Source organism: Mustela nivalis (genome assembly GCF_964662115.1).
Source record: "Mustela nivalis genome assembly, chromosome: 19".
NCBI classification, from domain to species: domain Eukaryota; kingdom Metazoa; phylum Chordata; class Mammalia; order Carnivora; family Mustelidae; genus Mustela; species Mustela nivalis.
Window position 1 is genome coordinate 3,076,815 of NC_139038.1, and position 24,002 is coordinate 3,100,816.

The 24,002-nt window shown below is 59.1% G+C and overlaps 1 protein-coding gene across 4 annotated transcripts in view; it reads left to right on the plus strand.

Annotated features, from left to right (window-relative positions):
- SDK1 (sidekick cell adhesion molecule 1) overlaps positions 1-24,002 on the plus strand; it is an 869,284-nt gene that overhangs the window by 785,974 nt on the left and 59,308 nt on the right. For 3 of the 4 annotated variants that reach the window (XM_082714191.1, XM_082714189.1, XM_082714192.1), the window contains 7 exons: positions 2,335-2,529; positions 5,239-5,440; positions 9,560-9,663; positions 12,040-12,110; positions 18,351-18,486; positions 19,894-19,953; positions 21,885-21,986. In XM_082714191.1, coding sequence (XP_082570317.1) covers positions 2,335-2,529; positions 5,239-5,440; positions 9,560-9,663; positions 12,040-12,110; positions 18,351-18,486; positions 19,894-19,953; positions 21,885-21,986 — 870 coding nt within the window. The remainder of the gene's footprint in view (positions 1-2,334; positions 2,530-5,238; positions 5,441-9,559; positions 9,664-12,039; positions 12,111-18,350; positions 18,487-19,893; positions 19,954-21,884; positions 21,987-24,002) is intronic. The other variant, XM_082714190.1, reaches the window with a different exon arrangement.

A 24,002-nucleotide genomic window follows, 5' to 3' on the forward strand; every position in this document is an offset into this window, starting at 1 on the left:
CCTCGCACTCACTGCCCTTCCCCGGAGCTGCCAGACCCAGCAGGTGTGCGGGTGAGGCCCAGAGGTCTGGGGGTGAAACTCCCTGGAGGCCACGGGACCAAGGACAATCCAGAGCGGCAGGCAGAGGAGCTGGTGGGAATGCCGAGTCCTGCAGCCACAGAGGATGGGGAACTGCCTACAGTCCTTCCTTTGTGATCACTTTACAACCTGGAATGAGTGTGCGCGATGCTCAGCTGGTACTGGGTCCCAGCTCCCCTTCCCTCCCCTCCACTCATGGTCGGCGCCCTCCCTACGGGTCAATCCAGGCCACACAGCCCCCTCAGGCAGCCTGACATGCGGAGACCCAGGGGGCACAGCAGAGAACTCCCAGAGCCTGAGTCGCACTCTGGGCAGGTGTGCTTTCAGAGCATGTGCTGGTCGCACCCCACATGTTATCATCCCTCAGACATACTCTGGTGTGCTGCGATGCATGGTCTCCAGCAGCCAGGACTGGGCAAGGGGACTCTCCCTTTGCTGGAGGATGGGGGCAGATGTTTTCTCTTCACAGGAACAGTATCACTCAGAAGAAAGTGGGACTGGCTCAGGGCTCCCAGCACAGCTCTGCTGGCGGCTTCTTATGTGACCTCAGGCAGACCACTTACCCTCTCTCCGCTTTGTGGCCACGTGAGGATTCGTAGGTTTCCTGTCCTGACTGTTGTGAGGGCTCAGGGAGCCAGGAGGTCAGCAGGAGAGCCCCTTGTGGTGGCTACAGTGACCACGGTGTCCTCACCCTTAGGAGGCGAGGTGTCCAGGACTCTCCAAAGGCTTGGGACCAGCGTCCCAAGGCACCAGAGCCCCAGACACCTCCACCTACAATGGGGCCAGGGAAAGAAAGGTAGGAAGAGGCTACAGAGAAGCTCAGCTCGGCTTCTCTGGGCTGTAGGTCATCAGTCCCTAAATGGTAAAGGACAGTCGTCTATTAGAACACCCTGGCCAGAGGCTAGAGGGCAGCTGGTCATCCTCAGGAGGAGAAGGAACCACAGGGTCCTGCAAACAGCAGGCCTGTGAGTGGCCGTCATTGTGGACCAGGCAGGGTGTGCCCGACCCCTGGTCTGCGTGGCAATGGCAGTGACCTACAGTGGTCAGCAGCTTGATGCTGGGTGCATGGAACCATCCCCCCCAGACTCACAGCTGGCCAGTTGGGGCTCCTTGTGTTGTTGGATGAATGACGAGCTGGGAGCTGGGAAGACACCCATAGGCTCGGGCCCCAACTGAGCCAAAGAAGGTGCGAGAAGGACAGCAAAGGAGTGGGGGCGTCTCACCCGGAGAGGCGGGAGGGCAGCGTGGAGTTCCTGGGGCTTGGTCACTGGGCGACTGTCCCGCCCCCAGGAAGCCAGCTGAGCCCGAGCTGGTGGAGGACAGAGTCCAGTTCTGCTAGCCGCGTCCCCTGGCCCAGGAGGTCCTTGCGTCACCAGAGCAGGCTCGCTGTCATCCGTGTTGGTGGAGGCCACCGTGCCCCACCAGCTCTGGTGTTAATCAGGGCAGAGCACAGCTGTCAGTGCCGGCGGGGAGGCCACGCGTGCTGTATCCCAGGCTGGGGCTGATAGTCGGCGCTGCTTCTTCAGACGTGGGCAGAGGGGGTCTCGGTACAGCCTGGCTGGGTGGCTCGGTCGTTAATAACATCTGATCACCCATAATCTCTTGATAATCAAGGAACTTTAGGAGCCCTTCAGAGCCACAGAAGCCCCCCAGAACAGATGACATGCACCCCACTGCCTCCTCAGCAGGAGGGGGATTACATGGTGGGGAGCCCCCCAAGTCGGGGGCCATGTTGGGGTTTCCTGGGGTGTGGGCACAGAGAAGGGGCTGACAGCAGGAAACAGAGCTCCCAAAGCTGGGATCTGCGGGCAGATAGGGAGGATGACCAAGAGGAAGGACATGTAACCATGGGAGAAGGGCGCCCTTGGAGGACCGTTCCAGAGGGAGGCACTGCCCTTGGCCCTGTGAGGGGAAGGGAGGTGACGGGAGGAGCAAGGAAGGACAGAAAAAGCGGGAGCACTGGGCCTGCCCCTCAGGAGCACCAGCTGGTTCCCGCCTCGTCCTCTGGGCTCCAGCAGCCGTGGGGAAGATGAAACTGTTGCCACATCTTGGGGGCAGGAAGGATGAAGGGGAATGAGGGTCATGGGGGCCCAGCGTTCCAAGGCTCCATCCGTCACCGCGACGTTTCCCCTTCTCAGATGCCGGTGGAGGAGGAAGGACGTCGGGGAAACAAAGCAGAGTGGGGGGTGGCAGGAATGTGGGGGTCTGTAGGGGGGTTGACGTGACTGACACATGGCCCTCCTGCCCCACCCACAGGGTACCAGATCGCCTACCGCCTGGCCAGCAGTAGCCCCAACACGTTCACCACGGTGGAGGTGGGTGCCACCGTGAGACAATTCACGGCCACCGAGCTGGCCCCGGAGTCTGCGTATATCTTCAGGCTTTCAGCCAAGACGAGGCAAGGCTGGGGGGAGCCGCTGGAGGCCACCGTCATCACCACTGAGAAGAGAGGTAAGACCCAGGGCCCACGTCCACTGTCGTGGAGCTCCGGGGCGGAGAGCTGGGCCCGAGCGGGAGTCATGATCTTGCTGGGCCACAGCTTCCCGGGGCAGACCCTGCACCGTAGCGTGTCTATACAGCCCGACATTTACCGGACAGGCAGGAACGTCCCTCTCTGCTCTCAGAGAGGTTGTGTAACTGGCCCAGAGCGGGTCTGAGTCACCACGTTTGAGGGCAGCTCCCTGAAGCCAGGCACCAGGTCTCTGATGTTCCAACCCACATACCCCACTGAGCAGGTGCTCAAAAAACACATCTCCTACTGAGCGGTCCTGCGGAGATCTGTCTTCGTGGACACTGCTTCTGTTCCAGGCTCTGGTGAGGTGCTTGTTGTACGTTGTCTTGGTTTATTTTCACCAGAGCGTGGCAAAGGAAGTGCTATGAGCCCCCGTTCTGCAGAAGAAGTGGGGCCCAGACCGAGTCAGCTATTGGCCAGGGACGCAGCTGTGGGACAGGGACGTGGACACCCTCCCCAGGCCCCAGGGCGCCTCTTCCCACAGCAGTCTGCTGTGGCTTCTCATCTCAGCAAGCCCCTGACATGCCCTCCAGCCTCGCTCTGGGATCTGCCTCAGCAGGCTCCCTCCCCAGGGCCACCCTAGCTCTAGTCCCAGACGTCTCAGTAAGAGGATGACAGGAAGGCACTTGCTCGGAGAAATGACCTGTCCTACCTCCCATCTGGGAGTCCCCAAGCACCAGGCTCTGGAGCTGTGTGACTTCAGGCAAGGCCCTTCCCCTGTCTGTGCCCTGGCACCCACCCTGTGGCCTCTTGGGAAGTACGAGGGCCAGCACGGTCCGCAGGCCTCTGGGGGCAGAACTGGTGCAGCACCCACGCTCAGAGGGTGAGCCCGTGTCCCCGCGGCCTGTGCAATCGCTCTAGGACATAATCTAGAGCAGACAGTCTAAGGGAGGCATGAGATGAATCGAAGTGCTTGAGAATCAAAGGGCCAGTCTGAAACCTACGAAAGGTAGAAGGCAAAGGAGGCTGTCGAGCGCTGAGCCCTCACCATGTTCTGGCCATGCTCCAGGCAAGGCAGCCCACTTCTCTCTCTAATTCCCACACAAGCAGGCCAAGCAGGTGGGGAAGCTGATGCCCCACAAGGTGGAAGGGCCCACCAAGGTCCGGCGGCTGCTCGGTGGCCACCCCGGCTAGAACACCCGGCTGACCCTTCCAGTGGCCAACAGAGGGACGCTAGCATCACCTGTCTGTAGCTTTGGATCTTCCAAAGGCTCCATCTTCCGGGGGAAGACCAAACCCTTCAGCCCACTGTGAGTCCCCCGACACCAACCACTGAGCCTCAGTCCCCCAAGGACGATGACAACTGCACAGCCCCTCTAATGACAACAGTTACCTCTACTGTTAACTGGAGGACGGAAGCCTGGGAGTCACCGGAGATGCCGGAGCGTGAAGCCGATGGAGAGACAGCGAGCACACTCGGGGCCCTGGCTATCAGCACAGACACTGTCTAACCTATGGTCCCGGCACAGGGTGGTAGCTGGGGGTGAGGGCTGGCCAGACAGAGGACAGGCCGCAGGAGAATCCCTCCTGCCCAGGTCGTCCGGCTCCTCCTTGTCTGGGTCATGGCTCGGGGCCCTAAGTGCCTCTCGCAAAGGCTCCTGCCTTCTTCCTCAGAGTGGATACTGCCCCAGAAGGGAATCCGGCACTTTCTAAGTCCCAGGGAAAGACACAGGTTTGCTAATAGTTTGGTGTGACTTCAATCCAGATGGAAGCATAAACGGGCGTGCCTTTTAGGAGGCATCCCCGGTCCACAGCGGGTCTGCTACTGATGGGGCTGGGGGATGCACACCCACATCCCAGCCTGTACCCCGACCTGTGCCCCGATCACCCGCACCAGCTGCCTGGGGCCCACAGGGCCAAGGGGCTTTCTTCCAGGGCCCACTGACCCCCCCACCCCAGCAGAGCTTTGCCCATTGCCAGATGCCCAGGCTGATGAGGGGACGCAGGCCTGTTGCTCCGGGTGAGGAGACCCGGGCAGCCCGAGCGTGTGTTCCCAGTGGAGCACAGACCACATCAGGGGGCAGGGCTCCCCCCACTGTCACCACAGGGCCAGCCAGCCGTCGCTGCTTTATTACCCACAACACATTCTCAACAGGATCGATAATCTTCATGATAAACAATTAAACAATTATTCCTCCCTCTGTGGATTTTCTCCGCTGCAATCGATGGGGTGAGGAGACGCGTGACGGAAGTGATCCGAGCTCAGGAGCCAGGTCCCGGCCCCGTGCCCTGCATCCCCAGTCACCAGCGCTTTGGGCACAGAGCAGCTCCCCGGGGGAGCTGAGTGGGCCTCTGTCTGTGCTTAGGCCTCGCGGTGGCTTCCAGGGAAAGGACTTCAACAGGACAGATGCTCTGAGCCCAAGACCGGAGGGAGAGGATGTCTCTCGAGACTCCCCTGGGGACGTGTGGTCGTTGGGGAGCACGCGTGGGCTCACCCTCCCGTCTGACTGTCTGTCTGCTGTCTGAGAGAGAGCAGCGCTCCGGGAGCAAGCCAGGGTCTCCAATCAGCTCCCGCTGGGGCGGGTCCGAGTCAGCCATGGTCCCGGAGTCCACTCCCTCTCCTCGGCCCCCTCTGCCCTTGCCCGCAGGGAGCCTTCCGGGAGCAGCAGTCTCTCACGTGTCCCCGCTCTGTTCTCTCTCGGTTGCAGAGCGGCCGGCGCCCCCGAGAGAGCTCCTGGTGCCACAGGCCGAAGTGACCGCACGCAGCCTCCGACTCCAGTGGGTCCCGGGCAGCGACGGGGCCTCCCCCATCCGCTACTTCACCGTGCAGGTGCGAGAGCTGCCGGGGGGCGAGTGGCAGACCTACTCCTCGTCCGTCAGCCATGAGGCCACAGCCTGCGCTGTTGAAAGGTACCCAGGGGCAGGCGGGCCCTCCGCGGGGAGTAGTGCAGGGAATCTGGGGGCCAGAGACACAGCCGGACAGCTCCCCTCTCTTCTCTAGCTCCCTGTACCAGGGACCAGGACTCCCCCTCCTGGAGCCCCGCCAGCCTCTGCCCCGGGTTGATCCTTCTAGGTCCAGCCCTGTGCAGGTGGCGGGCACGCCCCAAGCCCCAGGGAGAGAAGAGGCACAGATCACGGGGCCGGGGAGCCTGGAAATGTGGGCTCCATCCCCCGAGCCCCTGAGAAGCAGAAGTGGGGGTGTGTGTGTGGAAGGGGTGTCACGGGCTGAGACTCGCACCTTCTCTTTGTGCTCTCTCTCCTAGCTGGCACGGCTGGTGGCCCCCATGGCTGCCGTCATCCATTAGTGATAGCTGTTCAGGGAAATGGGAGGGGTGTCCCCACTGGACCCTGAGAACCCAGAGTTTATCCAGTTACTGAGGTATCCACCGGGCAAAGGCAGAGTGGAGTGGTACTGACCACCGCAGCTCACTCTTGGCACCTATGGTCTCATCTGGGCCCCTTCCCGTGTTCCCACGCCCCTCTACAGTAAGAGATGAGGGTACCCCTTTCTGGGGTGAGGGACCAGGGCTACATAACTGTCTAGGCAAGGGTTCTCAGCAGTGACCTTAGACCTTGCATCCCGACCTGGGGGGTCTGGGCTGCACAGGCTCACACCATCTTGCAGAAGCCCCCTGAGTCTCTCCGGTGGGCTGGCCTGTCCAAGGAGCTGCCCGGCATCTTCCCTGTCCTTCTCTGGCCCTGACAGTGGTCACTTTCCACGAAGCTCACATCAGGCTATGCGGGGACCACAAAGGAGCGTGGCCCACGGGCTCCAAGGATGCCAGTACGCCAGCCAGCCCTGCTCACGGGGACGGGGGAGGAGGCCTAGACCCCATTTCCCAGGCTCGCCAATGTTCCTCTCACCTTTCAGACAGAACACCACGTACTTGTTGCCCCCTGTTCTGGGCCCTGTGCTGGGAAATCGCACCCACATTTCTCATTGAACCCACAGTGGGGGGCCACTCCGCAGTTCCTCTCAGCCCTGGGAGCCCGAGATCTGCCTCCGGAACGGACGGCAGCGACCAGGCCGCCATCTCAGAAGGCCATGCAAAGCAGTCCCTCTCTGTCCCCCAGCTTTCTGCCAGTGCCCCTCATACCCTTTGAACAGCAGCTACACCACCCGAGAGGCCCTGCTCTTGGCTCCTCGGAGATCTCCGCTGGTTGCCCACCCCCCACTGCCCCCAGAGCCCAGAAAACCCACCCCCAGCACAACCCTGGGCCTCGGGAGGCATGGCCCAGCGTGCCCAGGTGGCTTCATGAACCACACTAGGCCGCATTCTCCTCTGAAAGAGAGGAGAAAACTAAACTCCAGTGGCCTCCTCTGTCCCGGGGCCTCCTGAGATCAGACGAGTGTGTGCAGGGGACTTCCCACTGGAAGTTTGCCGAGTGACAGTCTGATCTGGTGTGGGACATGCTGTGGTCAGTCCCCTCCAGGCCCCCGCGCCCATCAGCAGACACACACCGAGGGCCAGGTTCCCGGGAAAGTCACCTGCTGGGCTTCCTACTCTGAGGCGAGGGTTTGCCCTGCGTGCCCCCCCAGACAGCTCGGGGTCCTGGTATGCAGGGCCCAGAAGTGGGCTCGTGCTGGGAACTCAGCTTCCTGCTCTCTACACACCCTCCCCTTGACCTGAGACCTGGGTGGACTCTTCCAGCCATCTGACATGCGTACCTCACCCCTGCTGTGTGCCCCCCTGGGGGGGGGGGGTGGGAACGGAGGAGCTGCCACTGGCCTCATATACCAAAAGTGCTGGAAAACAGTGAGGTGCTAAACACAAACGGATGAATGATGCGTCTGACGCGCTGAGTGAGCATAAGCGCTGAATTCAAGGACGGGGGTCGTTTCCCACACGCCGGCGCGTGCCAGACGCTGAGCTGATTGCACCTGCGTCCAGTCGTTCACGCCTCCTGAATCCCACCCCCTTCGTCCCTCCTTCCCTCCCTTCCTTCACAGAGACCCACTGAGCACCTCCTGGGCACCAGGCCTTGTTCTTTGTGCTCGGGGCATAGCAGTGAAAGAGGCCACCGCGGTCTGTGTCCCTGTGGGGAAGGCAGACTGTTGTCAAGGAAGCAAACTGTTCCTTACAAATCACGGTGGGGCTGGTGAGGGGATGGACAGGCCTAGAGGACAGCGCTCAGGGCACGGGCTCTTCCTGAAGCCTTGTGAGCTGTGGCCAGAGGGTCCTGATGGGAAGAGCAGCCAGGATTCAGTGAGCCGCTGCCTGTGTCAGTCTCTTCTAAGCGCTTCTCAACGCCATCCACACAACCATCTCACGACCCCGGTCGGCCCAGGTGAGGCGCCTGCGGCTCATCGACCTGCCCAAGGTGATGTGGGGGTCAGTGTGGGGGCAGGTTGGCTCCAGAGTGCTCGCTCCTGGCAACTGCCCTGGGCCGCCTTTTAATCTGAGGAGAAGCTAATGCAAATGTGGGGCCTCAGGTGTTTGAGGCAGGAACCAAAGGAGAAAACCATGCGGTTGTCACAAGAATTAGATAAAATAGCTCCTAGGAAGCTAGGAACAGATGGGAAGTTATTTGTTTTAACTTGATAAAGGATAGCTCCCCCAGAAGCTGCGAGCAAAGATCATTGTTAAGGGTGGAACTTTGGAAGCGCCCCCAGGACAGCCAGGGCCAAGGCAAGGTCACCTGGCATGGCTTCTCCAGCTGGAACCGGGGCACAGAGAGGCCAGGAGACAGGCCTGCGGTCACGGACCAGCCGTGGCACGGAAGAGCCGACAGAGTACCTTCGGGGGCTGACAGAGAACCAGTGTAATCCCGTCTTAGGCAGGAGGGCATGTGAAAACACAGAGGAAGATTCTTCCAATCCTGTGTCCACAGATGGTCATCGGTCTTTGAAAATGCAGAATTCTTCCTCTAGGCCAAGAATTCCCCAGATCCCACTTGCAAACCAGTTGGGAGTGGGGCTGCTATTGGCTAACTCAGAGGGCATGGGAGCCCCCCTGGTCTCCTAGAGAACCCCTCAGAGCTTCTGGTGTTCCACGGTGCTCGGTCTGAAACCCATGAGTTTCCAGGTTGGCCTGGGAGGGGGACAGAGGACTGGCTTGGAGGCAGTGAGGGTCTGCCTACCGGTAGCTGGGCGAGCAGGCAGAGTCCAGAGCCACCCAGCTCTCCTGGTCCGGGAGATGGACGTGGGCAGAGCTTTGCCCCAAACAGCGCAGCGGTCCATGGGGCAGGGGCGGCTGTTCTCCTCATCAGCTCCTTTAGAAGTCACAGCAAGGACAGCCAGAGGAGCCGGCCAGCCAGGGACCCAAGGAAGACTGCAGCTCATCTGCTTAGAGGACTGTTGCGGTGTCTGTGTGGTACAGAGCTTAGCTCAGACCATCCACACTGACCGGGTCGATGGAGGGAGGCAGGCAGGCCTGCGCGGTGGCCGCGAGCCATGCACCCGGACTGTTAGGGCCCCTCAAATCCCTTTCAGCAGACAGTTGGGGGTGTTTTCCCCTGTTTCCAACGGACAGCTGGCCTTACCTTGGTCTTAGAGGCAGCCTCAAGACAGATCCTCCTCCAGTCCTGGCCAAGCCAGGGACAAGGGACTTTAATGGGGCCAGGCCTCAGTTTTCTCATCCCTACAATGGAAATCACACTGCCTGGCCGGGCCCTCTGCGAGGACAAGGGACAGGCGGGCCTCCACGAAGGTGCGCTGGCGGGCGGGCGAGGAAGCGGCGAGGTGGGCGGGGTTTCACGCTCTGAATCGTGTGAGGGCTGCGGTAATTAGCTCCTCCTGAGAAATTCTTGAGTCCCTCAGAGAGTGGTGATTTGCTTTGCAGGAGAGGCTCTAATTACAGGAAGAGCCCGGTGTAAAACAGCCATCCTTGGGCCAGGACGTTCAGCTGCTGGGGGTAGGTGGGGAGGATAGTGCCGGCTGCCTGAGGGCCGCCCCCAGGCAGGAGCAGGACGGATTCCTGGTCCCTGAGCGAGGGCCTCTTCCTCCCGGCTGCCTGTTCCCTATGGGCAGAGCGTGGGGCAGGACAGGGAAGGGCTCAGGCCCTTACGGCTGGCTCATCTGTGTTTCAGGCTGAGACCCTTCACTTCCTACAAGTTGCGCCTGAAAGCGACCAATGACATCGGCGACAGTGACTTCAGTGCAGAGACGGATGCAGTGACCACGCTGCAGGACGGTGAGCCAGCTGGGACACAGGCAGGGGTGTAGACACGGGCCCCTGGCCGGCTGCTGCCTTTGGACCCTAAGACAAGGGCTCCCAGGGAGAGAGGCCCCGCTTTCATCCCGAGCCAGGAAGGGGTCGCGCCGGGGAGAGAGGGCGATGACTGGCGAGCAGGAGGATTCAGTTAGCAGAAGACTGCTCGGAGCTCCGTACAGCCTGTGGTCCTGAAGCCGACTTCAAGGACTGGCCAGTGGAACGGAGGTTCCTTTGATTGGCTTCCAAACCCCTACAATCCATTAGCATCCTAGAAATTGAATAATTTATAGGGTCATTAAAAATAAATATGGAAGCGTAGCTGCGTTTTGAGTGGTTTCCCCATTTTTCTCATTCACGAACCACTCCACAGTTTTGCCCTTTGACGGAAGCCCAGGGAAGTGAAGGAGCTGAGATCCCCCGAGAGCTCCAGGTGGTTGTTACCCGCCCTCCCCCACCTCAGAGGAGCAGGCCCGAAGATCCTTGTGAGTTCGGGCGCCAATCCTGCCAGGCCTGCTGGCAGGCCGACTTCTAGGGCAGGAGGATCGCTCTTGCCTTGCAGATGCGGGGGTTTGGATCTCGGGCTGCAGGCCTGAGCCTTTAGCTCCCCCAATGGCATTGGGAACTGACTCACCACATTGCCATGTTTCTCCTTTCTAAGCCAGGAGCCTGCCTTCACCAACATGAGGCCTCAGGCAAGCTGGGGACCAGCAGGAGGGGTTCAGGGGGAACCTTCCAGCTTCTGGGCCTCACGCAGAGATCATGCACACCCAGGGTTCCCACTGCCGCTGGGACAGGCCCTGCCAGAAACCCTGTGGTTGTCTTTGTGGCTCGTCTTCTCGTCTTACATTTAACACAGCTGGGGTTCTATTTGGGAGAAGCACTGATGCTTAAAAGAAAGAGGGAAATGCAGCAAGCTAATTTTGTTGGCGAGTCTAAGGAAATCGCAGGCCAGTGAGGAAGATATCATAGACTCCCTTTGCCCTTACATGGCTTAGGTTCCTGCTGAACTGGCCTGTTGGGGAAAAAAAAAGCATTTGAAGGCCTCTCCAGGTTCCCAAAGGCCTATCTGCATCCTTTGTTACTGAAATCCTGTCTTTGGCCGCACCGACCCTGTCCTCTTCCTCTTCCGAGATTTGCAGTCCTCTTGTGTCGACTGTATTGTGTTTGGGCTATATTGTCTCCAGAACAACAGATCTGCTGGGATGGACAGACTCCGGGGCTGGGGGAGCCCTGGGCTGGATGTGTGGATCGCTCACTGATAAACATTTCCTTGTTGTGGTGGCTGAGGTGTGAGACCCCCTCAATCCAGCGTGAAATCCCAGAAAGCTGGGTAAGGGTCCACTGTGGACCTCAGGCCAGCAGGAGGCCAGAGAGAACAGGCTAGGGGGCTCCCCAGAAGGCAGGGGGCTGTAGGTGAGGCTGATGCCAGCATGTCCCAGGTGCTGGGTGCCCCAGCAGGTGTGGAGGAGACGCAGAGCCGGTGACCAAGAGTCCGAGTCTCAGACGGTCAGGTAGGTGCAGGATGGGGACAACAGCCTCAGTTGTTCCACTCAGTGACTCTTGGTGAGCATCTGGTACACAGTCTTGGGACCTTAGAGTGAGCAGCCATGAAAAAGCCAACCTAGCATGCCAACTGGGACCGCACAGGTTCAGTGGGAGCGGAGGTAGGGAAGGCGTGTCCGAGGAGGGGCGCGGGACATTCGAATGGGGCAGGACTGTAGTTTCCAGCATGGAGGGCACAGCCATGGCCACGGGCAGAGCCAAACTGACCGTATCCCTCCAGAGAGCAGAGCCAAGCGGTCACGGCCGCTGCCCCAAAAATAGCGGCCGTTCCCTCCACCCCAGAACTCAGCCTCCCTCCCTTAGTGTCTGAAACTAAGAGCACTCAGGCCTGGATGGGCTCTTTGTCCCAGTCAGAGCCTCTCTGATTTAAGTACCTCCAACAAATGCTCCCTCTCCTTCAGGGAGAGCCCCTGAGAAGATGGGGGACAGCAGGAAGGCTCCCCAGGCAGGGTTCCCAAAGATAGCCCAGCGCCTTTGTATGTCCTGTGTGGGTCTGCTGGGGGCTGGGGGGCGGTAGGGACAAAAGCAGGACATTATCTTGTCACATCCATCAGGATCCAGTCTGGGCGGGAGCTGGGCTCCGCAGGTGGAGGACAACTACAGGGAAGGGAGGGAGGCGGAGGCAGGGATGCTGGCTTGCCCGCTTCCCCAGCCGCCCACCCCCTCCCCCACCCCACCAGCGGGTCCCTGGTCCTGCCTCCCCGCCAGAACCAGGAGGGAGCTGGCTCCGGAACAGCAGCCAAGTACAAGCAGAACCCGCTAATCCTCGCTTTCTCCTTTCTTGGATTCCAGTTCCGGGAGAGCCTCCAAGTTTCATCTCGGTGACACCGCACACCACCTCCTCGGTCCTGATCCAGTGGCGGGTAAGGCCCGGGAAGGGCAGGGTGTGTCCTGAACCTGCATCTGAGGCTGGAACCTGCCCGGTGCTGGACCCCATGTCTGAGGGTCGGTGGCAGGCCACAGGACTCTGCGTAGTTGGCTTGCCCACTGCAGGGGGGAGCACCACGGACCCCCTGAGCCGCGCTGCGGGAAGGGGCCTGAGCATGGCTCCCTGGGAGGGCCAACAGGATGGCAGGGCTGGTACGGGGCATCTGGGCTGAGTGTCCCAGGCTGTTGGGGAAGGACGGTCCAGCAGGCCTCCGTGGTACACACAGAACTAGGTGGCATTGGACAGGGCAGCGAAACCATAGGCTGGGGAGTGATCTTTTCTACAGGAATCATCCACTAACAGACAAAATACCCACGGGGTTACGTGCATCCTCCCTGCGTGCCCGGTGTTAATTCTCAGGGAACAGTTCCGTCAAGGCACCTTATCCTAGACAATCAAGTAACATTGGGGGGCCGTGAACAGTAACATGATGTCAAAAGGACACTCTGCTCTCTCTTGGCCTCATTTCCAATTTGGATACTCTTGTCAACAGCAACGTGCATGGAAGACAAAAATAAGAGAGGGGAGAACTGCGCGGAGGGCTGCCCTGGCCCCGGGCAAGCCCAGCGAGGGTGCCTACAGGTCTGTGGAGAGGGCTCAACCAGGCCAGGTGGTAGGGCTCAGCAGCTGGTCTGGACTCAGGCCGGACAGAACCAGCACAGCAACAGGCAGGGCCGAGGGCAGCAATGAGAAAATCGTGGGAGCTCTGGGCAGCCAGGGAAGTTCCTGAGCCTAGAATGGGGTGGCCTTCCAGAGGAGGGCAGGGCCTAGAGCCGGGGCTGTGGGGTCGGAGCAGGGAGCAGGTGTGCCGGTCTGTGTCCACTGTGGCCACACTGGGCTGGTGGTCCATGGAGGGGCCCGTGCAGCCGAGCTGCTTCTGTCAATGAGATCGTCCAGGAGAGTGCCGACATTACATCCAGACCAGGCGGGCAGGAGGGGACGGTTCGAGGTCAGGAGATTTAGGGGCCCAGGTAATGTTGAAACTTAGAGCAAACTGTGGCTTAGAGAGGCAGAGGCTGTGCCCAGCCAAGGGCAGAGGCTGGCAAGAGGGGAGGACTGGAAGGGGGACTCCCTTGGAAAGGGATGGCCCAGAGGGCGTGGGTGGGTAAACCACCCATGTTTGTACCAGGACACCTAGAGGAGGCCCTCGGGGGGCCTGTCCTACAGGGCCTGCCTCCAGGGGCCTTGTAGGCTGGGGCAGAGCATGCCAGAGACCCCTCCAGGCTAGAACTGGTGCCCAGCAAGGAGCAAGAGGGAGAGAAGTCAGGATCCCTCCCGGCCTCCCAGGGCTGCTAACAGAGCAGGGTGCTGGGCGGGAAGTCAGGGCAGGCAGACAGGGCTGGGATGCGGGTGTCGGCCATGAGGGGGCTCGCAGAATTCTCGGAGTGGCTCCTAACTGCTCAAGGTTCCCGCTGTCTACCCTGGTGGGGCAGCTTGGTGGCAGCCTGGCTGTTAGTCCACTCGAGTGCAGTTTGACCCCGAGCAAGGAGCACAGGTGGAAACTCCATGCGGGTCAAACGAACAGACTTGCCACGGTGGTTCTGGAAGGGATGAGAGCCAGATGTTGTACATAGCCTGGGCTCCGAGCCGCACGCAGACTCTCCAGGTACTGATGGAGTGGGCTCCTCCTTCACTCCACTGCCAAGTGACATGTCTCAGAAGGGAGGGATCCCTTACAGGTGATCAGGAGACAGTTCCAGATGTCTTCCAGTGAACGTGGAAACTCACTGCCTGGCGTTCTGACTTTCGCAGCCTCACCAGAGTGTGGGGAAAGCATGGGGCTGGCTCCCCCACTGCCTCTGGGCGGCCTCATCCCCTGAGCTTATCTTGGGGCCCCACTGGCTCTAGGTCCATGGACCCCTGTTTGCCAGTGGATGACATGACCCCAGCAGGCCTCTCCGGCTCCCGTTCTTTCTCTGTAAAAATGGGAAGTCAAAGGTGACCTCCAGGGGCTCTGAGGCAGGTCTGTTAGGTCTCAAACCCCTGACTTCCATTAGGGCCTTTGGTGGGAAGTGGGAGACTTTCAAAGTGGGAATTCAAGGTCCCAAGAGCTTCTGTTCCCCACCCTCTACTAACTTAATCGACCCAAAAGTTGGTCTTCTCTACTGTGCTAAATTTTACCAGAAATTTAGCATTTTCTTTGTACATGTGGCAATTGGCTGGCCGGTAACTAGGTAAGCTCTTTTCCTATAAAAGCAGCTTGGAGGCTTGGATGGACCATCACCTCCACACGGTGGCTGTCGTCCCCCGCCGTCCCGGCCCCCACGCCCGCGGGGGGCTCCGAGCCCCATGGTTGTGGTTGGACAGCTCTGTGAATGGGGGAGAGCTGTACCAAAGGAACTTGGCATGCGTGTCCATCAGCTGTCCCCGTTCAGAGCCCAGCAGAACAAACTAATTGCAAGAAGCCCAGAGCAGGAGGTGGTCAATATGATGTATTGTAGAAATAAATGCTTGTCAACCGCCAGGCAGTTGAAGTATAATTAAAATTATGAGTAATTTACTAAATCAGCACGAACAGAACAAAGAGACTATGTTTAAATATAGATTTGCATTCCAAATGAAATGTTTCACCTGTAAACCCCTTTTTTTCCAGTAATTTGTTTAAAAATGCGAACACCGCCTGTAATTTCAAGGCTGCTGACCCACTTAAACGTCTCCTCTGTAGAAACTTGTCAGGTTTGATTTTTCCTGGTAGGATAATCAATCCCTGCCTTTCATGGGGTCCAGCGCAATTTGAAATCTGAGGATTTGAGCCTGTGTTCTAGACAGTGGCAGCACTGTGTTCACACCGAGTGCCACTCATAATGGACACCGGCCTTTCTGAGTTGCTCACAACATTGAAGCTGGCTGCTCAGAAACTTCCAGTGGCTCATATAGTCTGTCACTCAAGTGGAGGTCCCCCCTGGGGTAGCTAGAGATTTCCCTAAGTGGATTTTCAGGCCATTTTTTTAGCAAAACAACAACAACAAAAATAAAAACCCCAAAACTAAAAACTTCTTAGCAATAGATCACATCGTGCACATGGGCCCCAGCAGAGTGTGAACTCAGGGCTGTGACAAGCGCCTTCCACAGAGGAGCATGACCACCACCCAGAAAGAGGAGAGAGGGCCACAGGGCTCTTCAAGATATGTTTGGGGTTTGTTCCTTCTCTCACATGGGCTCCATCCCCTGCAGAGGACCATCTCCTGTGTAGGGTCTGAGCACCCAGAGGTGGATAAGCCAGACTCCAGGCCTTGCAGAGCTTCTGTTCACTGGGCAGAGCCCTAGGATGTGTTACTGGGAAGACAGTGGAGGGGGAGCTGGGAGGGGGCTTCTGACTGTGTTTTGCAAGATGAACGCTCCCCCACTCTATGCTCCCAGGTAAATGGCAGAGATGGGCATCTGGGCATCACCCACAGCTGGGTAGAGGCTTAAGGGTGTGACAGCCCCTGGGACTCAGCACCAGGCATCAAGGGAAGGCACGTTGGAACCAGGTTTTCTAAGGCTTCCTGTGCTACAGCGTCTCCCAGACAGAGAAGCAGTCCAGGATGAAACCAACCCGAGATGGGGTGATCTTGGATGTCAGCAAATCTAGCTCACAACCACAAGCCCTAAGTGAGTGCCCGCCATGACCAAAGCTTATCAGGGGTGCTGCAGGGAAACAGCAACGAAAATATATAGCCCTGGACTTATGACCAGTCAGTGTGGAGGCAGAAACGGCAGGTGCAGTGTGGTCAGGACCGAGGGCTGTAGAGCAGATATGTGGCTGAAAGGGAACCTTCTGTCCAGAGTCACAGGAGGCGCTAGACCCCATCGGGCCAGATTTCCATCCACTATGAGCACAGGGCTGAGCCTGGGTGGGCGAGCCACCAGCCCAAGCCCACACTGCAAGGAACCAGGACTTGAATCCAGAGCCTGAACATGGCCCATGGCTTCTAGAATTCTCCATGTGTCACACGGAGCTGCCCTACTGATACCTCCCAGGGGGTCCAGAGTCTTTCACGAATGACAGATGTGTTTTCTCCAAACTCTAGAAATAGAAGGAGTGGTTAAACCCAATTCCAAATCCCATGTTGGCAGGCCCCAGAGTTGCCATGGAGCCTACCCTTCCTGTGCCCAGGACCTACCGCAGACTTCACGAGGCTGCTCCCAGGCTACGTGGCCACCTGTGCCCCTCCCCAAGCCCAGAGGGCAGCATCAGGGTGTGTCCCACTGTGTCACAGGTAGCAGCTGCACCTGTCGGATGTGGATGTGGCCTCTTCTCCTTGTGCCTTGAAAGCACCCTCTCCTCCTTCATCAGAAGTGTCCGTGAGCCCAGGATCTATGGCCTCGGCCCTTCCCCTCCATCCTCCAGCCCCATGATGTGCATGGACACACCCACCCTGTGTGGGGTGTTTGCTGCCTGTTGCCTCTTCCAGATGGAAGATATGCACCAGACAGGGTCTGGGGGAGGGGCACAGAGCTCCCATGCCCTCCACCCCAGATCTCTGCATGTTCACGGACTCGGGAGCTCTCTGAACCCCATCCTCTAGGGCTGTCCTGATTACTTCATTGCACACGCTTGACTGATGAAAGCACCGACCATTGGCCATTGATTGAAACTCCCCTCTCCTGTCCCCAGAAGTCAGGGATGGGACCGAAAGTCCCAACCCTCTGATCACAAGGTTGGTTTTCCTGGTGACCAGCCCATATTCTCATTCACATAACAAGTGACAGCTTTGTCACTCTGGACAAAGACACATGTATGAGGAACATATTTGGCTCATCTGAATGATGAAATAGATACTCTTCTCCTAAGTCACGGTATCACAGCACATTGCCCATCTCTGTTTCCGGCTCCCATGAAGCTCTCCCAGGGCTGTGCCCAAGGGGCTCTCCCAAGGACCTTTGGATCTTCTTATTGCTTCAGTATTTGTCAAATGATGGCTAGACCCTAAATTGCTTCTCCAAATATGCTCTGTCTTCATGTTCAGCAACTGATAATGTGGAACACAGGCTCCCCGTGTGAATTAGCAATTATGATACTTTGCTCGTGTTCATCCGTCCAAAGTTTGCCATTATGTTTTCAAGCAGCTGTGCTGTTCGTGACCTTCAGGCTTGAAGGTGGTCCTTTTGTCTTTGGGTGTCATTGAAAAGACCCATAGATACTTTGTTTGGGGGCTTGGCAGGGGTTGGGAGGTTTAGCTTGTATTTGCAGGACTCAGGACTCTATATGCAAACAAATTACCCTCTGAAAAAGCAACCAGTCATTGAATGAGAGCCCTCCCTACTGCCGTGTGGATGTCATGGGGAACTTGACGTCCATCCCTATCTCTGGCTTCATGACTCTGCTGTAGCCAGGGGTCCTGGGCGTGCCCTTTACCATCTGTCTGGTCACAGCTTGGATGGTTCTTGTCCTTATTTGCTGAGTGTTCCAGAGGACACATGGGACCCAGAGCCCCTGGCCCCCCAGGCCAGCTCTCTGGCTACTGCAGCCCTCCCAAGATTCATTAATCAACAGGAACTGATGGGAGGGAGAATGTGAACTGGACACCTCTGTGCACATTGGTGCGCAACCCGGTGTGGGTTAAATTCTGAGCCTCGGGGCCTATCTCCCGCCATTCACAGTCCACAGCGTGTCCAAACATTGAATGAGCACCTGCCCTACCTACCCTACCCCAGGCTCTTTGTACACCAGCTGTCATGAGAGGGACCGCGGGGGTTCTGGCTTAGGTCTGAGTCAGTGCAAGAGTGGGGGTGACCTGGCATGCGGAGAAGTCACTGGGCCCCCCTGTGAATCTGCCATGAGCCCGGGTGGCCGTCAGGGAGAGGATGGGGCCAGCTGGTGGGTGACGCAGAACTGGCCCACATGCATAGCTCCTCAGAGTTCACCAGGCAACAGGCAGTTTCACCGCCCACCTGCGTCCTGGGATGGAGTCCCCTGCCTTAGCCTGGGGCTCCTACAAGTATGGCCTGCACATGGGATAAGCTGCTCAGTGCCCATGTCCTGGCACCAGGAAACCCGGGCTCTCAGAGCCCAATCCTCTACCTGGGGGTCCCCTGTGCCCTTCTTCATGAATGTGGCACCTGCCTTTTTGTGCATAAACAACCAAGGACAACCTGTTTGACTTAGTGACTTCTCCAGCACAGCTGGCTGATTCAGCTTGAAGCGGGGCTGGTAGGCCCTGCCAGCACGCTGATCGTGCTGTATTTGCAGCCTCCAAGGGATGAGAGCCTGAACGGCCTTCTTCAGGGTTACCGGATCTACTACCGGGAGCTGGAGTCCGAGGCATCCTCAGCCACCGTGTCCAAGACGCTCAAAACCCCTTCAGCTTTACGGGCCGAGCTTACAGGTGAGACACCTACCCCATCCCAGCACAGGTGCCACACCATGCACCCAGGAAAGGAACCCTTGTGCATGTTAGCTCTATGCAAGGCATGGTGGGAAATGCCCTGGAAGGCCAGGGGAGACGCGGCTCTCCTCCAGGGGGCATGGCCACTGGGGTGGACAGGTCTGTGGCAGCCCCGGTGTGCACAGAGAGCGGTGGCCCATAGAGAGCCCCTGGGCTTTGGGGGCTTACTCCCAGTGTGGAGATCAGGGGAAGGTTCCCGGGGGAGGAGCCATTTGAGATAGGTTGTCAGGGAAAAGAGATTTCATCGAGGACACAGGAAGGTACGACTCACAAGGGCCTGGCAAAGGTAAGTGCTTAGGAGGTTAGAAGAACCAAGGGGCTCCTGGATGGTGCCTTCCAGTGGGCCAGCCAGGAGCACCTGCCTGCGTGAGGCTGGTAGGGTATGTTAGGGAGGGAAGGCCCTCCCAGGACACCATGCCACCACCCCATCTGGGGCCGACAGAGGCCGATCATAGCCTAATGCTCTGATGAGGTCCATTCGGGGGACCCCCAGCCTCATCGGGTGCACAGCCCTCTCACTCTGAGCCAATCCACCTGCTCCCCAGGCTTGGATCCAACAGCAGTTGAGGCAGCTTCTAGAACTTCTGGAAAGGGCACCTTCCTGTCTCAGAAGGGAGTCAGAGGGCATCCCCCAAACAGTATCACAGAAGATTCCTCTTGCCGTGTGACATCCTTGTGTCACATCAGAACGTGCAACTCCAGGACTGCATCCCTGCTCTGTCCACCTCCCACCACAGCACAGGCTGTGCCTTGGGCCTGCCAGACAGGTGGCGGCTGCGTCTGGCTGATCCCAGAAGTGTGCTGACTGGAACCAGTGGCTCATTTGCCTCCCGTGCTCTTGGTCACACTCCCGCATCCCCGCCCCGCAGGCATCCCTTGCCGGTGGCCAGATAATATCTTCCTGGGCTTTGTAGCAAAATCAAAACCACAAAGTAAAAATGGGTCCATTTACCTGCACAGGCGCTCACAGTCTTTAGCTTGCTCGTCCCCGTCCAAGCAGGGTGCTCACCTGAGCCCAGACAACCGTGCCTGCCGCAGGGTGTCTGGAAACGTTGCCGCCCTGGGAGAAACCCATTTCCTGGCTCCTCGAGTGGTGTTTGCCCTGTCGTGCCAGAGACTCGTCTGATCCCTGTCGTGGGCCAGGTGCCCTGGCTATCTCAGGAAGCCAGGCGGGGACCCCCAGGTTGCTAACGGGATGTGTGGGGGCGGCGGTATGGACGGCCAGTGGCTTCCGAGCACAGCGGCTTCCGAGCGCAGCACCAGCCCGTCCACCGTGTCTACAGACATCGTTTGCAGTAACTGTTCCCTGCCTGCTAACTGCCTTTCTGCTTTGCTTACTCCTAATAGCCCAAAGCAGCTTCAAGACCGTGAACAGCAGCTCCACGTTAACGACGTATGAATTAACACGTAAGTGCACGCCGCCTTCAGCAGGAGGCGCCGTGACCGCGGGGCAGGCGGGAGCCAGTGCCAATTGGCCTCTCAGTGGACCAAGTGAGAAGCAGCCGGGATTGATGGCTCTAGTTTCTGGAATTCCCCCTCTCCAGCGCTGCTTCTCAACACACCGAAACCATCGCGGAGACGGGAAAGTTCACTTCCAGAACAGAAACTGGGAAGGCATTTGACAGCTGGTCTTTGAGTTTGGGGGACTCAGAGGGAGCCAGAGCTCCTTTCTGCTTCCCTTTGACCTTTTCCTTTTACTCTGTATTTAATTGCAGTAAAATATGTGCAAAATGTACCATTGTAACCGTTTCTGAACGTGCAGTTTGGGAGCATTAAGCACGTTCACACTGCTGTGCAGCCATCACCGCCCGCCTCCAGGGCCCATCCCTTTCCCTGGACCGAGCTTCCGTCTCTGTGAAACACCCACCCCTCCCCCGCCTGGCCCCCGGCGCCCACCCTGTCCTTTCTGTTTCTGTGTCGGAGTCCTCCAGGACTGCAGCAGTGCTTGCCCTGCTGTCTGGCTTCTATCCCTTCCAGCTTCAGCCCTGCTGGGGCACAGCTGGGACGCCCCATGTCTTCAAGACTGAATAGCGCCCCACTGCGTGCACTCACCTGTTCGGCCACCCATTCATCATGCCTTCCCTCTGGCTGCTACCTTGCTTGCTCTCACGCTCCTGGCCCTTACAGGGTTCCATGGTCCAGAGGTAGGGCGAAGGGGCCCCCCAGTGTGACTCCCCCCTGTGCCGGGAGCTTCCCTGGACTGGCACGTGGATAAACAAGGGGGGAGGAGGAGGGGCTGGCCCTTCCCAACACCCTAAAGTGTGTGAGCACCACCCACCGCGTCGCAGGCAGCGCCTGAGCAGCTGGCCCTACCCTCATGGCCAGGGTGGGAGTCCGGGCGGGGAGACTCAGGCATGCCATTTTCTCCTCCACTCTGCTCCCCTAAAAAGGGCTCTGCAGTCTGCCCCACATCCCTACCCAGCCACCACCCCTCCACCCAGCGCCTCATCTCCCATGACACCGTGCTGAAGAGCAGCTTAGGGAGTTTGGTGAAACCCAGGTCCTAGAGACGAGGCTTCCCAGTCTGGACCTCCAGGCTTTGTAGTCCGGGTCCGGGTTATGAAGGAGAGGGTGCTCGACTCTGACCGTGCCCATGTCCACCCTGGCTTGTCTCCATTGATGCTGAGGAGACACATGGTCCCCAGGCATGGGGCTGGGGCAAACAGGCCAGGCAGGTGCATGAGCCACAGAAGGCAGCACAGCCGCAGCCAGGCTGAGAGCAGGAAAGGGTGGGTCCCTGCATGTCCCTGAAGCCAGCAGGGGCAGGAACCTGGTGTTCTGATTCACTGAACCTCTGTGGACCCCAGGAGGAGAGATCTGAAGTCTGAGCTAAGTCACCATTCACCCAGGGGTCAGACACGCACATACGGCCTCAGGAAAGCCCAGCGACGATGAAGTGGTATGAACTAGCAGAACCTTCCAGAGTGTTCTCGTTGACAGGTCAGCTACTTCCAACCTGTCGCTCGGCTCAGCCTGTGGAACCCTATATATGTGGTTTCACCTGCCCTTGTCTTCCCGGGACGTGGTGGTTAAAAACTCAGAGGGCTTTGTGTTGCCAGTGCATTTCCTCCTTAAACACCAGGGTCTTCCTTGTCCGTTCTTACAGAGAGATTCTGGGCCACAGGCTGGCCTACAGCACATCTTGCTGCCTCTACTCTTCCCTCTGGTGGCAGGCCTGCGGCCGCATACAGGAACTGCTCATCTGGGCCAGGGAAGGAGAAGGAGGCCGCTCCACAGACCCTCGGGGGATGCCCCCGCTCTGCCCCGTGGCCCTGTAGTGTTGCTCCAAGGCAGAGAGGTGGTCTCAAGCCAACTGACCCGTCTCCTTCCGCCTGTAGGTCTGAAGAGGTACCGGCGCTACGAGGTCATCCTGACGGCCTACAACATCATCGGCGAGAGCCCAGCCAGCGCGCCCGTGGAGGTGTTCGTCGGCGAGGCTGGTAAGCTCAGGGCACCACTGCCCTCCGGGAGGCCTGGCATGGCGCCCTCAGGGGCCGGCAGCGTGCCCATGTTGAGGAGCCTGGTACTGCCACCTGCACCTCCGGGAGGTTCCAGGTTCTCTCCTGGGAAAGACAGATCTGCCGAGGGCTGGGCTGACCTGGTGGCTGGAGAGACCTGTGCAGTCTTGCTTTCAGACTCAGGAATTGATTTTACCTCCAGAGCCCTCCCTGTGCTTCCCAGCATGTGCTCCATGGGGAGGCTGCTGCCTCCACGGGAATCCAGGTGCGTGGGGACCTTGGCCTCTGCCAGGACATTTGTGCTCAGTGTCCCACAGTTCCTGGTGGGGTCCCAGCTTCAGCTTGGCACACATCGGCCTGACCCCCCCAGTAAACTGCCCGGTCTCCTGTATGGGAAAATCACATGGATTATTGTTTGTACCCCTATTAGATAAGACGCGGCCCCTGAGTTTGTTTCCAGGGCTGTCCCTTGTGTGGAGGCTTCAGAGAGACATCATGTTATGTTGAGAGCAGACTGGGCTCCCGTCTGACCCAAGGGCACTGCCCGCTCTCCCCTCCTCTGCCGGGGCTCCTGCTCAGGTCAGCTGGGGTGGTGAGAGCATCGTGCTTCAGGCCGGGAACCACGGGAATTCCCTCTGAGGTCAGAGCCCCGGGCTTGCAGGAGACGGTGGTTGGGCTGCTGGGCCAGCCCGCAGAAACCTGTCAGGTGACCTTTCAACATTTGGAGAGACCTTTCAACATTTCTAACATTACTGTTAGAAACTGAATGACAGCACTGGGGGACTAACTGAGCAGGACTTTTCTGGAATGGTCAAGCAACATTTGCACCAAGTGAGGCCGAGTGATATGTGATGCCTAGAGCGTAGGCTGTGCTGGTGGCGCTGTACGTCTGCCCCCAGGGGTTAAATGGCGTGGTGAGATGGGGGCTGGGCAGCCAGTATTCTGGGCAGATGTGCCTCCCCTCAGAGGAGCCTCCCTCCCCAGGCCGAGGCCAGGCAGGAGCACAGGCAGGGAGGGACAGGACGTGCCCAATACCCTCCAGAGGGCGGGCTCTCCAGCCCTCTCTGGCACCTGGGCCCACACTGGTCAGCACGGGGGTCTGCCAGCCAGCCGGAACCGCAGCACCTGGCAGCCCGCTGGCGGCCTGCATCAGGGCCCCGGGGCACTGGAGGCAGAGCTTGAGTTATAGGGGCCCAGGCAGACGCTCCGAGGAGAAGACTAGCACCAGGGAGGGAGGCAGGCAGGCATGGGGGGCTGTGTGCACTGGCCAGGTTGCTGTGGGCCTGACATCCGGCTCCGTGCTCCGTGCTATCCTCCACTCCGTCCTCTGCTCCGTGCTCTGCTCCGTGCTCCATGCCATCCTCTGCTCCGTGCTCTCCTCCGGCTCTGAGCCACGCCCCGTGCCGTGCTCCACGCTGTGCTCCATGCTCTCCTCTATGCTCTGCTCCGCGCTCCACTGCACGCTGGCTGTTTAGCAAGCATCAGGGCAAACCGCGAGCAGTGTGAGGTCAGCCGTCCCCCCGACCCTGAAGCGGAGGGTGCGGCCTGGAGCGCACACCCTGTGCACAGCTGTGGCGCAGCCGTCACCCCCACGGGGAGAGAGCCCCACTTCCCGAATAGAAGCGCCTGCCATCCAGCTGTCCCTCCTCCCCATCCTGCTTCCCAGCCAGCCAGTGGCCTGGAGGTTTCCGGTCTAGGAATCTGTGCGGAATGTCTCCTAGCACCTGCGCCCACGAGCGGGGTGCTTTCACCCGACGCGGCAGCACCTAGTTCTCGTGCCTGGGGAACGTTTCGCCATGTGCCCACTCAGATTTCGTCTCTTCCCGTCTGCACGGGGACACCTGGCTGGTCCCCACCATCCGGGTGCTGTGAGGACAGCCTCTACGGTATTATCCAGCAGCGCTGAGCTAACGCCATGACAGACAGGCAGGGGGAGCCACCGAGGTGGTGGGGTGGGGGCTCCTTCTGCTCCCCGGGGCCTCTCACCTTCCTCCACTC